This window comes from Sceloporus undulatus, chromosome 4 (assembly GCF_019175285.1).
Source record: "Sceloporus undulatus isolate JIND9_A2432 ecotype Alabama chromosome 4, SceUnd_v1.1, whole genome shotgun sequence".
NCBI lineage: Eukaryota > Metazoa > Chordata > Lepidosauria > Squamata > Phrynosomatidae > Sceloporus > Sceloporus undulatus.
The window spans coordinates 26,001,696-26,015,189 of NC_056525.1; the positions used below are offsets into that span (position 1 = coordinate 26,001,696).

The 13,494-nt window shown below is 42.3% G+C and overlaps 1 protein-coding gene across 6 annotated transcripts in view; it reads left to right on the top strand.

Moving 5' to 3' along the window:
• Window positions 1-13,494, top strand: part of RIPOR3 (RIPOR family member 3) — a 152,824-nt gene that overhangs the window by 124,159 nt on the left and 15,171 nt on the right. For all 6 annotated transcript variants that reach the window (XR_006103421.1, XM_042462173.1, XM_042462172.1 and 3 more), the window contains 4 exons: window positions 6,263-6,392; window positions 8,180-8,788; window positions 10,237-10,376; window positions 12,061-12,199. Coding sequence is in view for 5 of the 6 variants with exons in the window: in XM_042462173.1 (XP_042318107.1) it covers window positions 6,263-6,392; window positions 8,180-8,788; window positions 10,237-10,376; window positions 12,061-12,199 (1,018 nt within the window). In the remaining variant the exon portion in view is untranslated. The remainder of the gene's footprint in view (window positions 1-6,262; window positions 6,393-8,179; window positions 8,789-10,236; window positions 10,377-12,060; window positions 12,200-13,494) is intronic.

Genomic DNA, 13,494 nt, shown 5'->3' on the forward strand with positions numbered 1-13,494 from the left:
CAAAGCCCTGGGGCACGCTGGCTCTTGCAGATGAATAGACTGAGGCTTAATCCACACAAGACCGAAGTGCTGCTGGTCAGTAGGAAAACCAATTTGAGACTGGGATTGCAGCCTGTTCTGGATGAGGTTTCTCTTCCTTTGAAGAATAATAATAATAATATTTCCCGCCTCTCCCTGCAGATCGAGGTGGGATTACAATAATAGAAACACCTTTACAAGATAAAAACCTACAATTTCATATACATTACACTCAATAAAACAGTAAAACTGCTATCAATACAATACATAGACTAAATCATTTAAAATACACGCAGTATCTTTACAAATAGAGGTGGGGTATTTCTAACTCTCTTATAGCAGATTGGGTGGAAGAGATCTGTCTTAAGTGCCTTCTTAAAGGCATCTAAGGTGGTAATGAGATGGATCTCCTCCGGCAAGCCATTCCATAATTTAGGAGCTATGGCAGTAAATGCCCTGTAGGAAGTTGTTGTTAATCTCATGTTTACATACTCTAATAAGTTATTACCATTTGTTCTGAAAGTGCAGGGCGGATTGTGTAGGGAGAGTCGTTCCTTCAAGTAACTCGGGCCCAAGCCATGTAGGGCTTTAAAGGTAATAACCAACACTTTGTACTGCGCCCGGAAGCTGATTGGTAGCCGGTGAAGAGCTTTTAACACTGGTGTTATGTGGTCTGATCTAGATGTTCCAGTGACCAATCTGGCTGCTGCATTTTGCACTATTTGAAGCTTCCAAACTTGGTACATAGGTAGCCCCATGTAGAGTGCATTACAGAAATCTAAACGAGAGATTACCAGTGCGTGTACCACTGCTTCAAGGTCCTTTTGGTCCAGGTAGGGATGCAGTTGGCGTATCAGCCGATGTTGGTACCATGCACTCCTGGCCATCATAACCACATGGGATGATAACTGTAAAGATATGCCCAGGAGTATTCCCAAACTGCGAACATTGTCCTTTAAGGAAAGTGTGACCCCATCCAGGACTGGTTGACAAAATTCTGTCCCTGGACTTGGGGTACCTATCGCAAGTACCTCCGTTTTCTCTGGATTCAACTTGTTTTCCCTCATCCAGTCCATTACCACCCCAAGGCAGACATCCAGAGGAGAGATGTCATCCTTAGTCACTGCAACAGTCGGAGACATAGAGAAATAGATTTGGATGTCATCAGCGTACTGATAACACCGCGCCCCATGTCTCCAGATGATCTCTCCCAGCAGCTTCATGTAAATGTTAAACAGCATGGGAAATAGAATGGCGCCTTGAGGGATGCCAGATGTCAACTCTCTCCTGGAAGAGCAACTGTCCCACAGCTTCACCATCTGGAATCTGCCCAAGAGGTAGGAGTGGAGCCAATGGAGTGCAGTGAAAGATCAGGTCCATCATTTGGGGTGCTCTTGTGCTGCTTTTGTATAGCCTGGTTGCTGCTGTGGCCAGGATCACCTTTAGCCAGGAATGCCCTACCCAGCTTTGGCTGGTGCATCAGCTGCACCCTTTTTTGAGGAAGGCAGATTTGGCCACAGTGGTTCATTCCTTAGTTACCTCTCAGACTACTATAATGCACTGTACATGATGCTGCCCTTGAAAAGTGTTCAGAAGCTGCAGCTAGTACAAAATGCAACAGCCTGGTGTCAGGTGTACATTGTAGAGACCATATAACACAAATCCTGCAAGAACTGCACTGGCTTCCATATTGCTTCTCAGTTCAGTTCAAGGTACTGGTGTTGACTTTGTTGTTTTTGTATGCCTTCAAGTTGCTTCCAACTCATGGCGGGGAAGCTGTCATGGGGTTTTCTTGGCAAGTTTCTTCAGAGTTTTTTTTTTTTACTTTTTGACCTCTGAGGCTGATAGAATGTGATTTGCCCAGGGTTAAAAACCCCTAAATGACTTAGGGCCAATATATAAAAGACTGCTTCCTCCCATATGTGCCTACCAGAGGTCTGAGATCTTCAGATCTTCACGCAGTTGTGTGTTCCAATACCTCATGGAGTTAGTTGGTGGATACATGAAACAGGGCTGGTCCTATCTCTTTTAAGCTTCTGACAGGTAGCCAAAACAGTGTTGTTCCACATGGCACTCAGTGTTGTTCATTTCTCCACTGGGCCATGAAAACCTTGGGCAAGTCACATACTCTGAGTCATACATGAACATTCTTTATTACAGTCAAAGACCAGCATCTATATAAAATATAACATAAAAAATAAAATAATACACATAAAAAGATTGCTTGGGATAAAAATCTGCCAACTAAGAAAATCCCATGATAGGTTTGCCTAGGGTCACCATAAAGCACCTTGAAGGCACACAGCAACAGAAACATCAAATGTAGAAATAGGTAATCAGGATTGCAGCTTCTGCTCTTTTAACAGTAAAATATATACATATAGATATGTTTCATATTATTAGCAAAATAAAGTGTAGCAATTTGGAACAACCAGTGTCATTTCATGGACTCATAAATACACTACTATGGATGGCAAACCATCCTCTCTCTCCTTTCTCTCTGTAGACATTGTGTGCTAATTTACTACAAAGGAATGAGAATAAGCAGATGGGCTGCTAATCTTCTTCTGTGCTGTTGGCTTGCTTTGAGGAGCACCAGCTGTTTGACACTGTTCAATGTAGCCAATTAACCTCAAAAAATGTTACTGGCGATTATCATGACAGTACCTTCAGAATGAAGAAGGCTGCTGAAGTTTGTCAGTGTCTTCAGGCTGTGCCAGACATCCCAAAGCAGGCATACATGCAAACAGTTCCAAATAAAATTAATGAGACTTAAGACTGAACTTCTTCTGGTGGCAAACTAGAAAACATATCCTGTAAATGGCCATTGTTAGTATATGGATTATTTTCCTAACCTCCCTTGTTAAAATGAGGCAGCTTTAACTTTGTTTACTTCACTAAGGCTGCTGACACACTGCAGAAATAAAGCCATTTGTACCACTTTAACTTCCATGGCTCCATGCTATGAAATTTTGGGATTAGTACTTTAGGGAGGCACCAGAGCTGTCAGACTAGGAAGGCTAAATATCTCACAAAGTTACAAATCCCAGAAATTCATAGCATTGAGCAATGGAAGTTAAAATGGTGTGAAGCTGCCTTATTTTTTGCAATGTGACGCAACCTAGATCTTATTTAGGATGGGCATTGGAAATCTTTGCCTAGAAAGCAACAGCCTGCAATATCTCTTCAGTCTCCTGCTCTTAACAAGAACACTGAGTTCTAGCTTTCATGGCTACAAAAATCATAGGGGGAAAAATACTTTTTTGCACTACAATTCCCATAAGTTACACATAGCCCTAAAGTAATGTTTCTACGATATTGGTAATATTTTAGGCTGTTTTTTCATTTGGGCTTTCAGAATAATTTACACCAAGCCAAACCAATACAATTAAAAGAGACAAAGCTCCACAGACAGCTAAAAACTAATGTAGAAGAGCACTCTTAAGTTGCATTTCAATGAAACTCATGTACATGACAGCATGGTGTAAAATGCTAATTATTTATCTACATGTTCTGCAATTTTTGGATTCAATATGTCAGTGTTTGTCCAATCTTTGAGTTCTTGGAACAATTTTTAATTCTCCTACTATTGATTTTTCTTGATAACACGCAGCTGAAGAAGAGTGCTGGCTGTGATGTAAGCCAGTGCTTTTTGACCTCTGGTCTTCCAGATGTTTTAACCTCCAGCTGTCAGAAGCCCCACGCAGCATGGCTAATAGTAAGATATTCTGGGAGCTGAAGGCCAAAATTTCTAGGGAGTTGTTTGTGAGCCACTGCTCTAAATCTTATTCTCATTTAGAATAGGTCAAACCACCAAAATGGTCATCATTAATCGGGGGTAGGAATTGTGTGGCCCTCTGGATGTAGAACTACAATGCCTATCAGCCTCTGGCAGTGTAGCCAGTGGTGAGGAATGCTGGGCGTTGCAATTTGATTACAGAAAAAAAGGAGGAAGAGACAAAGTGGGCAAAATAGCTGCAGAATAACCAAATTCTTTCCAATATATTGGCATCACAATTTACATTCACTCAAATAAAAAATACTGTACATGTTTCCAAACTTTAAACCCATTGAACAAATGGAAAAATTTATGAAAACTTTATAAACCATGAGTCATGATAGAAAGTTCAAACAGGAAACACCAATATATATTAAAAAGAATTTGGTTTCATATATTTAGAGTGCCAAAACCAGGGAGAATTGTACAAACAGTTATGACTACTGTACTTTAATGCAGTTATGTTTGCCCATGTTGTCTCTTTCTCCTTTGTTTTTTGTAGTGCTTTGAGGTGAGTGTTGCAGTTTAGTATCTGGTTCTGTAGTTGCAGTTCAACCAAGGTGTGGAAAGCTGCCCAGTTTTCATCTTTGCCCTGGATGGAACATGACTAAGATTCTCCCTATCCTTAGGTGGAATGAAGGTGCCATTTCATGGAGCTAGATCCAGGTGTCCAGGAGGGTCAGAAATGGAGGGCCAGAAATATTTAATTATTCTGCTTGCTTTTCTATATTTTCACTACCACAGAAATGTACTTGTGGGAGTTTCTGTCTTGGGTACCCAAATGATTTGACTCACACTGGGTTTTATTGACATTGACTGGTGCGGGGTGATGATCCATTTGCTACTCTGTCTGAGAAAGCAAACTCTTAGGCTGGCCCCAAACCTGGCCTCAGAATACACACATTTCCTGAGAGAGAAATACAAGGATGTAGGACTAGTGCAAGGTTTTCAGAGAAGATGCCATTTAGTGAGGGCCCTCAACATCACTCTTATCAAAAGGTGGACTGTGAGCAACAGCAGAGCAGGCAGTGGTAATGGACACAGTCCACATCAAGCTATCTGGTACTCATTCACCTCTATGCTGAGGCATTAGAGGGCTGGGCAATGCTACCTGGTCTGAGGGCCTAGCCATTCTTCTCCAGTCTGCAGGCAAAGGGAAAGAATCTCAGAGTGAGAGCCCTTTCATGAAAATTTGTGCATTTTCCTCCTTTACGATACATGGTGGTGGTGATGGTGTTTTATTTGAATGGCATAGGTTGGAGTGCTGGGCTACAACTTTGAAGTTCACGGTTTGAATCCCTTGTGCATTAAAAATTCACTTGAGCATAAAAACCCATTAGGTGACCTTTGGCAACTTACACTCTCTCAGCCTCAGAGGATGGCAATGGCAAGCCCCCTCCGAAGAAACTTGCCAAGAAAACCGTACAGTAGGTTTACTTTAGGGTCGCCATAGGTCAAAAGTGACATGAAGGCACACGGTGACAACACTTTGAACAACTATGCTTGATGCTGAATGTATGACAGTGAATGTATCCTCCTAACTATTCCTGGTAATGTCAGCCTTGTAACATCACCAGGGACTTACCTCTGTGACAAGTCACTTATTTTCAGGTTTTGGTCATGAAATATCAGGGCCTGGGATGTGTTTGTTTGTTGAAATGAAGGCTATTAATCAGGTCTGGCAGGCCCTCTGTTGGCTTTAGCCTTTGCCACACCATACTGGATGGTGATGCCAGATCACAGGTTGTTTAATGTAGGAAGTGTTTCCACAAGATGAGCACTTTGAAGACCACTGGATGAATAAATACTTCTTCAAAAAATTCTCAGCTTGTAAAGCAGGGGTGGTAGGAACTATGCAGCCCTCCAGATGTTCCTGGACCTCAGCTCCCTCACAGTTGTAGTCTGCACCAAACAGGCTCTTTTAATGTCTAATACTAAAAGGAACTATTTTGACATTGGCACCTGAAATCCATAAATGCAAATTTGTGTGACACCAGTGATCCCATGGATGCTATCCTGTGAGCGCTCAGGACACTCACACAGCTGTATGCCATACTCACAATTGCAACAGATGTCTTAGTTGGGTAGAACAATGCAATCTTTTCAGTGACAAAAATGTTGGGGTGTCCCTCCTCCCGGCAGTGGAAGAAAGTGATGCCTTAGGTTCTGCGTAAGAAGAATGGTGTAGGATATAGATCAGATCAGATCAAATAAAATAAAATAAAATAGATAGATAGATAAATGTGTATTCCTGCAACAAAATTAAGTTTTCTATGTTCCCTAAAACAGAAAAGTAGCAACTGGATTTTTATTGCAGTGAGCAGTCAAAGGCCATATTTTGGGAGGGCTGCAGCTCCTTTTTTTATTACAGATGAATTATAATTTTCAGTCTATGGCACACTGAGATATGTTGGCTTCTTATTCTCTAAATTGAAATTTTTTGTGAATTATGTGTTTTACCCATAGTCCCTTTGACACTGAGAGTGTAATTTTGTCTCCGGGATCCACTGCTAAGTTCTCTGTGGGGAGTAGGAAAAACTCCATATACAGCTGGACTCCACCAAACACTCCCAGCTTCCGAGAGAAATATTACCTTGTAAGTATGAGCGGGTGAAGAGTATTGCTTTGCCCTAAACCCTAATCTCCAACTGTTTGTGTCTTCTGTTATAGGATGGATGTTAGTGAAATCTCACTTCGAAGAAGTACGATGAGAGTTCATATCTATCTTGCATTGCTGGATCAATATTTTAAAGCAAAGGAAATCCAAGATGTTGTGCCCCTTGTGTCTAATACTAAACAGCTAAACCATTCTCTTTACAAACAATATCAACTCTTCCATACATAGCTCCCATGAATCAGGAGTGGACAGCCCCGAGGCCCTAAGTCTACTTATCTTGGCTGGTTCCTTGGTCTAGATCAGAAAGTCTCTGCAAGAGACCAGTTCAGACCTAGCAAATGGGTAAGAGAGGTATCAAGATGAGGAGAATGAGTAGTGAAAATAAGGGGTAAATCAGCCTGAGTTTTAAGAGCCTTGGGAGAGGACTTTCTTTCAGTCCCCCCAGTATCACAGACATGTTTGTGAGGATTCTGTTATGCTTCCCGACTGCAAAACATCCACAGGAGGCTAGGTTGACTCTGCTTTGATTTATTTCCACCAGTGGTTATTTAGGTAAGCTTTTGGCTGGTTGCTGCAGGAGTTTTTTTTTTAACAACCAAGGGGTACTGCTACACTTTTATTCTCATTGTTATGTTTTAATTGCTTTTAAACAGTTTTAAATAAGTGCTGTGTTAAACAGGATAGCTTATATAATAGTTGTAAAATCTTATTTTATTGCAGTGATTGCTTTTGACAGTATTTAGCTTTAATCTGTATTGTGAGCATCCCACATTGGGAGAAAATAATGAAAGGCGGTTTACAGGCCGCCCTTTTGGGGTGGCCTGTACCCGCCCCTTTACCTGCCGGATCGGGGCCTCAGCTGCCACAGCGACAGCCTCTGAGGCCCCGATCCGCCGCTTTCCAGGCCGTGGGGAAGCGGCAAAAAGTCGCTTCCCTGTGGCCTGGAAAGGGGTGTCCTTGGGGCTTCATGCCCCAAGGACACCCGACAGCGGCGGGGATGAAGAGAAAGGGGCCGCTCAGCTGCTTTCTCTCTTGTGTCACTAGTGCAGCCGTTTAAAGGCTGCGCCCAGTGACACAAACCTGGAAGGAGCTCCGTTTCGGAGCTCCTTCCGGCGCCCTCGCATGGTACCAGGACATCACTTCCACACCGCTCCATTTGGAGGCGGCACGGTCATGATGTCCCAATGGCGGCGCCCATGTAGAATAGGCGCCGCCATTTTCTACATACTAGGGTTACGGTGTCCAGAAAGGACGCCCTTTCCTAACCCTAGTACGTACTTAGTACGTACTTTTTGCGCATCTGGAACGTGCCAAAATTAAATAAAATTTGATCAAGTAAGTAATAATACAAAGGTGTGGTGGAAAGAGATAGAGAGAAGGGGTGATTTCACCCACTTTGAGTTCTGAACTCAAAACTTGTTGGGGTAAAAAAAAAGTTTTTTGGAGAACACAGACGGGGCTGTTCTAGCCTTTCTAAGAAGGGAGTTCCAGATCATGGGGCAGTCACTGGGACGATGCATCCCCTCCAAGCATGCCTGTAAGGGTGGTAAAACTAAGAATAACTTAGAGTACTCAAAATGGTATTGAATGTCATCATTAGTGATGTGCAAGAAGGGTGAGGGGGAGAAAAGAAAATCATGAACTGCATACATTTAAAAAAATCAGCATTAAGAGGTATAATGCATGGATTATGCTTTTACATTATAAAATGTATTTCCAGAAGGAATATGCTATTTTATTTCCAATCTTTTTTGTGTTTGTCTCAGTCTGTATTACAGCCAGGGAGAAAGCAAGCAGATATCAGAGATGAGGCCCAAGATTCCTGCATCCTGAGCTACTTGGCTGACTGTGATTTTGACATGCGCCTAAGGTCTGTTAGTCACAGCTTCACCGAGACAACTGAAGGCAGCTCTTTTACTTCGGAGGACCAGAAAGGCACAGAAAGCAGAAATGTGACTCCACCCTCAAATCAAAGGATGTTGCCATTGACTATGCTTCAGGATGGTCAGGTAGAAAGAGAGCAATGGAACTTTTCACTCGGTCGTCCTCTTGGCCATAGAACTCTAGACATCCTACAAGAAACACCCCATGCTGACACTACTCTGAATATCTCATCATGCCTGTTGGATCAGGAGAAAGGTGACAGTAAATCCATCACCAGGGAATGGAGTCTTCCCTCAGCACAACAAAGAACGGTCTTCTCCCTTGGTCAAAGAGGCTTGAAGGATGATGGTGATGCCGAACCTGGTAGAAATACCAGATCTATTGAGAAGATCCTGCAAGAAGTGTTACATTTGCTAGAATCACAGCATCCAAGTGCCATCCAACTGCGGGAACTGGAATATCAGATTTTGTGTATCCAGGACAAATTAAAGGTACAGATTTGCTGTCATTTTAAGCTCCTGCTCCTCAGTATTTCCAAATGCAGAGGCCAAGAACAGGCATTATGCTTGCATAGTGTAAATCTGCATTCATGTAGCCACATGGTGGTCCTCTACTACCTTTCTACTAAAAAGTAAGATTGTATAATTAATCGTACATCTGGCAGTATGTCTGCTTATTACTCCATTCTGCAATGGGGAATGCAATTCCAGTCAATAAAATGGTAATTGATAGCACTGACAAATAGTTAAGTATAGTACAAGTTGAGAATTCACAACTGCATGGCTAGAATCCTGTTGGGTTAGTTCCAACTAGTGTAAAACCACTGAATCAATTGTTCAGTGGTGAATCAACACACAGGCAAATCCAATTAATTCAGGGGGGTCTTTTGTAGGAGCTTATCACATGGTTTAATAATCTGTTTTACCTTTATCTGTCTTAAGTCTTAATTAATTCATTAATTTCTTAAGCTGGAAAACTTCTGGTTCTGAAAAGAGCCACGAGGAGTGCTCTTGGAAGCAGGGATGCACCCGGGATGTATTCAGGCGGCAGATTTGGTGACTAAAACCTTCTGATAAGATCATGATGCAGCCCAAATTAAGATTTAAGATGGCTAGAGGTAAAATGGATTATTAAGCCATGCGATAAGGTCTGTAGTTTGGGCTAACAATAGGATTTAGGCCTATGTGAAATGGGTAGACTTATGCAACCATTAATTGAATAAATATGTTGCATAATAGCTAAAACATACAACCACATGCATAACGGCTGCAAAGGATTCCAGCGAAAGGCTTCAAGAATGTTTTTGCAAACATATGGATTATGCCCAGACATGCTACTGGAAGACTTTCAGCATGATAGTGGTTTGAATGTTGGACTATGACTCTGGACACCAGGGTTTGAATTCCCACTCAGCCATAGAAACTCACTGGGTGATCTTGGACAAGTCACACTCTCTCAGCCTCAAATGAAGGCAAGGAAAACAGGTGATTAACAGGAAGATTTTCTAATTCCCTGTCTTGTAATTCTCTGTTGGTTTGAATCTATCAAACCAACATTTCAATGCCACAAGACTGTTTCCTGTAACAGATTAACATGTCTATTCTTTTAGAAAGAATTCCCCAGTTTGTTTATTTAAAATATTTTAAGTCATTTTTTTATAAAGCACTCAAGGCAATTTACACCTTATTTATTTATCGCAATTGTACATAAAAAAGATTAAACTGCAACATATAATAGTGAATTTGCATGTAGCAATAACCATCATTACAGTGCTATATTTTTAAAAAAGCCTGGCTATGATAATATATCCTTATTCTAACTGCAGAACAAATAAAAAATAATTCAGTGATGTGAAGACTTTTGATAGTGCTATATTCCTTTTGATAAAATTAATTCCTGTTTAAAATAAAATGTAACTTTGACTTTTTGTTACCAACAGCCAAAAAAGTATAATCCAAAACACTCCTCTGTTGAAAGTTTGATGGTTGAGACAGTACTGGAAAGCTTTGACTTCCTCAATGCTGACTGCAGTGCTGATGAGCTGTCATCTTTTGGGAGTGTCAGGACATGTAGTATCAGGTAAGTTCTACATCAGCTTGTGTTATTTCCTTCCAAGAGCATATCATCTCAGCATCACTTTTTCAGAGTTGAAAAATACACACAGCACTAACTATTGAAGGCTGGAGGAATATGAAAATGAAATCTGAACTGCAGCACTGGGGAGTCTTCCAGCTAAGTGTGTCTGAATGTTCCTTTAAGAATTTATGGGATTTCCCAAAGGAAGGGATTCTAACTTAGGAGCAAACTACATGTTATTATACTGCAGAGCAGGTGGCTACATCTGCTTGCTTCTTCCTTTGCAAATGCAAATACAGAAGACCCAATTTAGATTGGGACCACAGCATGGAAAATGGGGAAAGGAGTCTTTAATCCAAATCATGTCCCCTCTGCTTACTAAACAAAAACACAGTTGGTTTCAGTTGAGGCTTTTTCTCTAGACGTTGGATACGTGACTTTGAGGGTTACAATTCACATAATGCCAAAGTCAACATAGCCAATGGTTAGATTATTATGGTAATTGTAGTCATACCCAGCAAGAACCCTCATCCAAGCCTTCTTAATTGACATGCAGGCTCTGAAGTATGAATCTAGACCACTCTTATTTTTGACTAGGAAGTAACAGCGATGACTGCACGCACCATATCAATGCACAGTGCACTTTGCTCCCCAGGATAATGCAGTATGATTGTACTTTGCATGTCATTGGTATATTCTATAAAATCCTGGGATTTCTGGATTAGTGAAGAATTTAAAATTCTGTTGTGCTCTCCCCTGAATGATAACATTAGAGCATTCTAGCAGAGCATTCTAAGTAACTCACAAAATTGCAGAAACTCACATAATTGCAGAGTCCAACACTTCACAGGATGAAGTCATGTTAGAGTGATAGCAAAGTGCTATAATTGTGTAATGTGGTGAAAAGCCACAGATAAAATTTTGAAAAATGGGTTAGATTAGTCAAATTCCTGGAGAATTGTTCTATCAGTGGCTATTAGTCATAGAAAAGAGCTTTCATGATCAGAAGAAAAAATAGTAGAATACTATACTCCCTTCTTGCTTGTGAGCTTCCCAGGAGCAACTGGCTAGCCACTTTGAGTGGGTGAACTGGGATTGGGCTTTGCTCAGATCTCCTGATGTTCTGTTTCTTATATAGACTGCATGGATCTCCTTAAATTTCCTGAGCTAAGGACATTAAATCTAATCCTCTCGCATAGTATGAGAAGAGCAGTGGCCACTTTTTTTTTATCATAAGCCAAAACAGAAGCAGACTTAGGTGGGGTACAGACTGCCCAAAAGGGCAGTCTGCTCGCCTCTTGTTTTGCTGCATGAGGAAGCTGCAGCAGACAAACCGTGCAGCTCCCTTGCGCAGCAAAAAGAACCCACAAAAAGTGGGTTCTTTCTGCGGCGTCATTGTGACACTGCAGTGCGCCAATGGCACACTTGTGGCATCACAAAGGGGCGCAACGTGTGGATGCTAAGTGTCCGTCGCCTCAAAATGGTGGTGCCCGTGTGTACAGGATGCCGCCATTTTGACGGCCTCGTCACGTGCTAGGGGTGAGGCACGTATGGGTGGTGCGCCCTCGGCCAACCCCTAGCATGTGACGAGGGCGCCACAAAGGCCCATCTGGATTGGGCCTATATTCCCCACCCTTCCTTTACTTCTATTGATTATTTCGATTTCTTTTTCCTCTCTTGCCATTAGCACTAATACCTACAACGATACCACATTGCCACCCCTCTACTATGATACCAAACCAGAAAAGAAAGAGCTAACCACAGGAACTGATGACCTGGACACACTTCTGGAAGTTCACCTGCAGTTCTGCAAAGTTCTTCTACAGGTGGGGAACTTTGCAGATTAATGTCTTATTACCATGTTTGGTCACACAGAATGAGAGACATGGAATGTTTAAAACAATATGCTTAGTTGGAGAGATCCTAGTGATTCAGTAAAAATGTTAGAAATGTCTTGCAAACATTTAACTTGACAAGACTTTCTTTCCTAAGTGTCTAAGGGAAGCCATGTTGGATCAAAAGTTTATCTAGTCCAGTATCCTGTTTACCACAGTGGCCAACCAGTTGAACTCTGGGATGCCTGCAAGTACATAAGGGCTATACCACCACCTTGCTTGCCTTGGTAACCTGAATTTCCTGTGTGCTGCTTGCCTAGAACTATATGCACAGACATGTCCTACCTATTAATTTTCAAATAGTTAAATATTTGGCAACCTTTATTTTACCTTTCCATTTTTTTTTCATGACAGGCAAATTAGGCTTTTCCTTTGCCAGAAGATAGGGCCCCAATTCCTGGTGGTGATATTGGGAAAAGGCCATTGGTGAGCTTCTTTCCAAATGTATGATCATAAGATTATTCAAGTTAGGTAACTAAGGATTTAACATAAAATCTCAAAGCCAGGAAATCCTTAAAAGGCAAATTCAGAAGGTGACTGGGGATGATGAGAGTAGTAGTCTACTATGGCTGGAAGACACCATGTTGGAAGGTTGACAGCTCTTTCTTACAGTTGACTTTCGGTAATCTCAGACTACATTTCCTCCTAGCTTCATTGATTACAGGCAATATTATACCTACAAGGACGTAGCCGGGGGGGGGGGGGGTTGGGGGGTCGGAACCCCCCCTATCAGGCCCTGGGGGATTCAAGCCCTTCTTCCCCCCTCCCCTCCATTAAAACCACGGCGAGGGAACAGAGGAAAGACAAACAAAAGTTCCCCTTTCCCTCTGCTCCGTGGATTTAAAGAAAGCGAGAGAGAGAGGGAGGGAGGGAGAGGAGTCCCTTTGATTCCTTTCCCTTTCGGTTCCTTCAGAGTCCGGCTTCCACCCCTCCTCCTCAGGACCCCCCCCATCAACTCCTTCCTCCCCTCCCCCTCCTCTCCTCAAAAGCACGGACTTGGATAGAGAGGGAAGGGGGAGAAAAGTCTCAGGGAGAGGGAGGCTCAGAGAGAGAGGGAGGGAAGGAGCCTGGGGGCAGTGCCTGTTGTTCAAGCTCCTTCCTCCTGCTTCCTCCTTCCATCGGAGCAGACTCAGGAGAGAGAGAGGGAGGGGAGAGGCTGGTCTCCCTCCCAGAAACATCTTTTGCCCCTCTTTCCTCTCCTCCTCCTCTGGGCTTTGTGCCAAAAA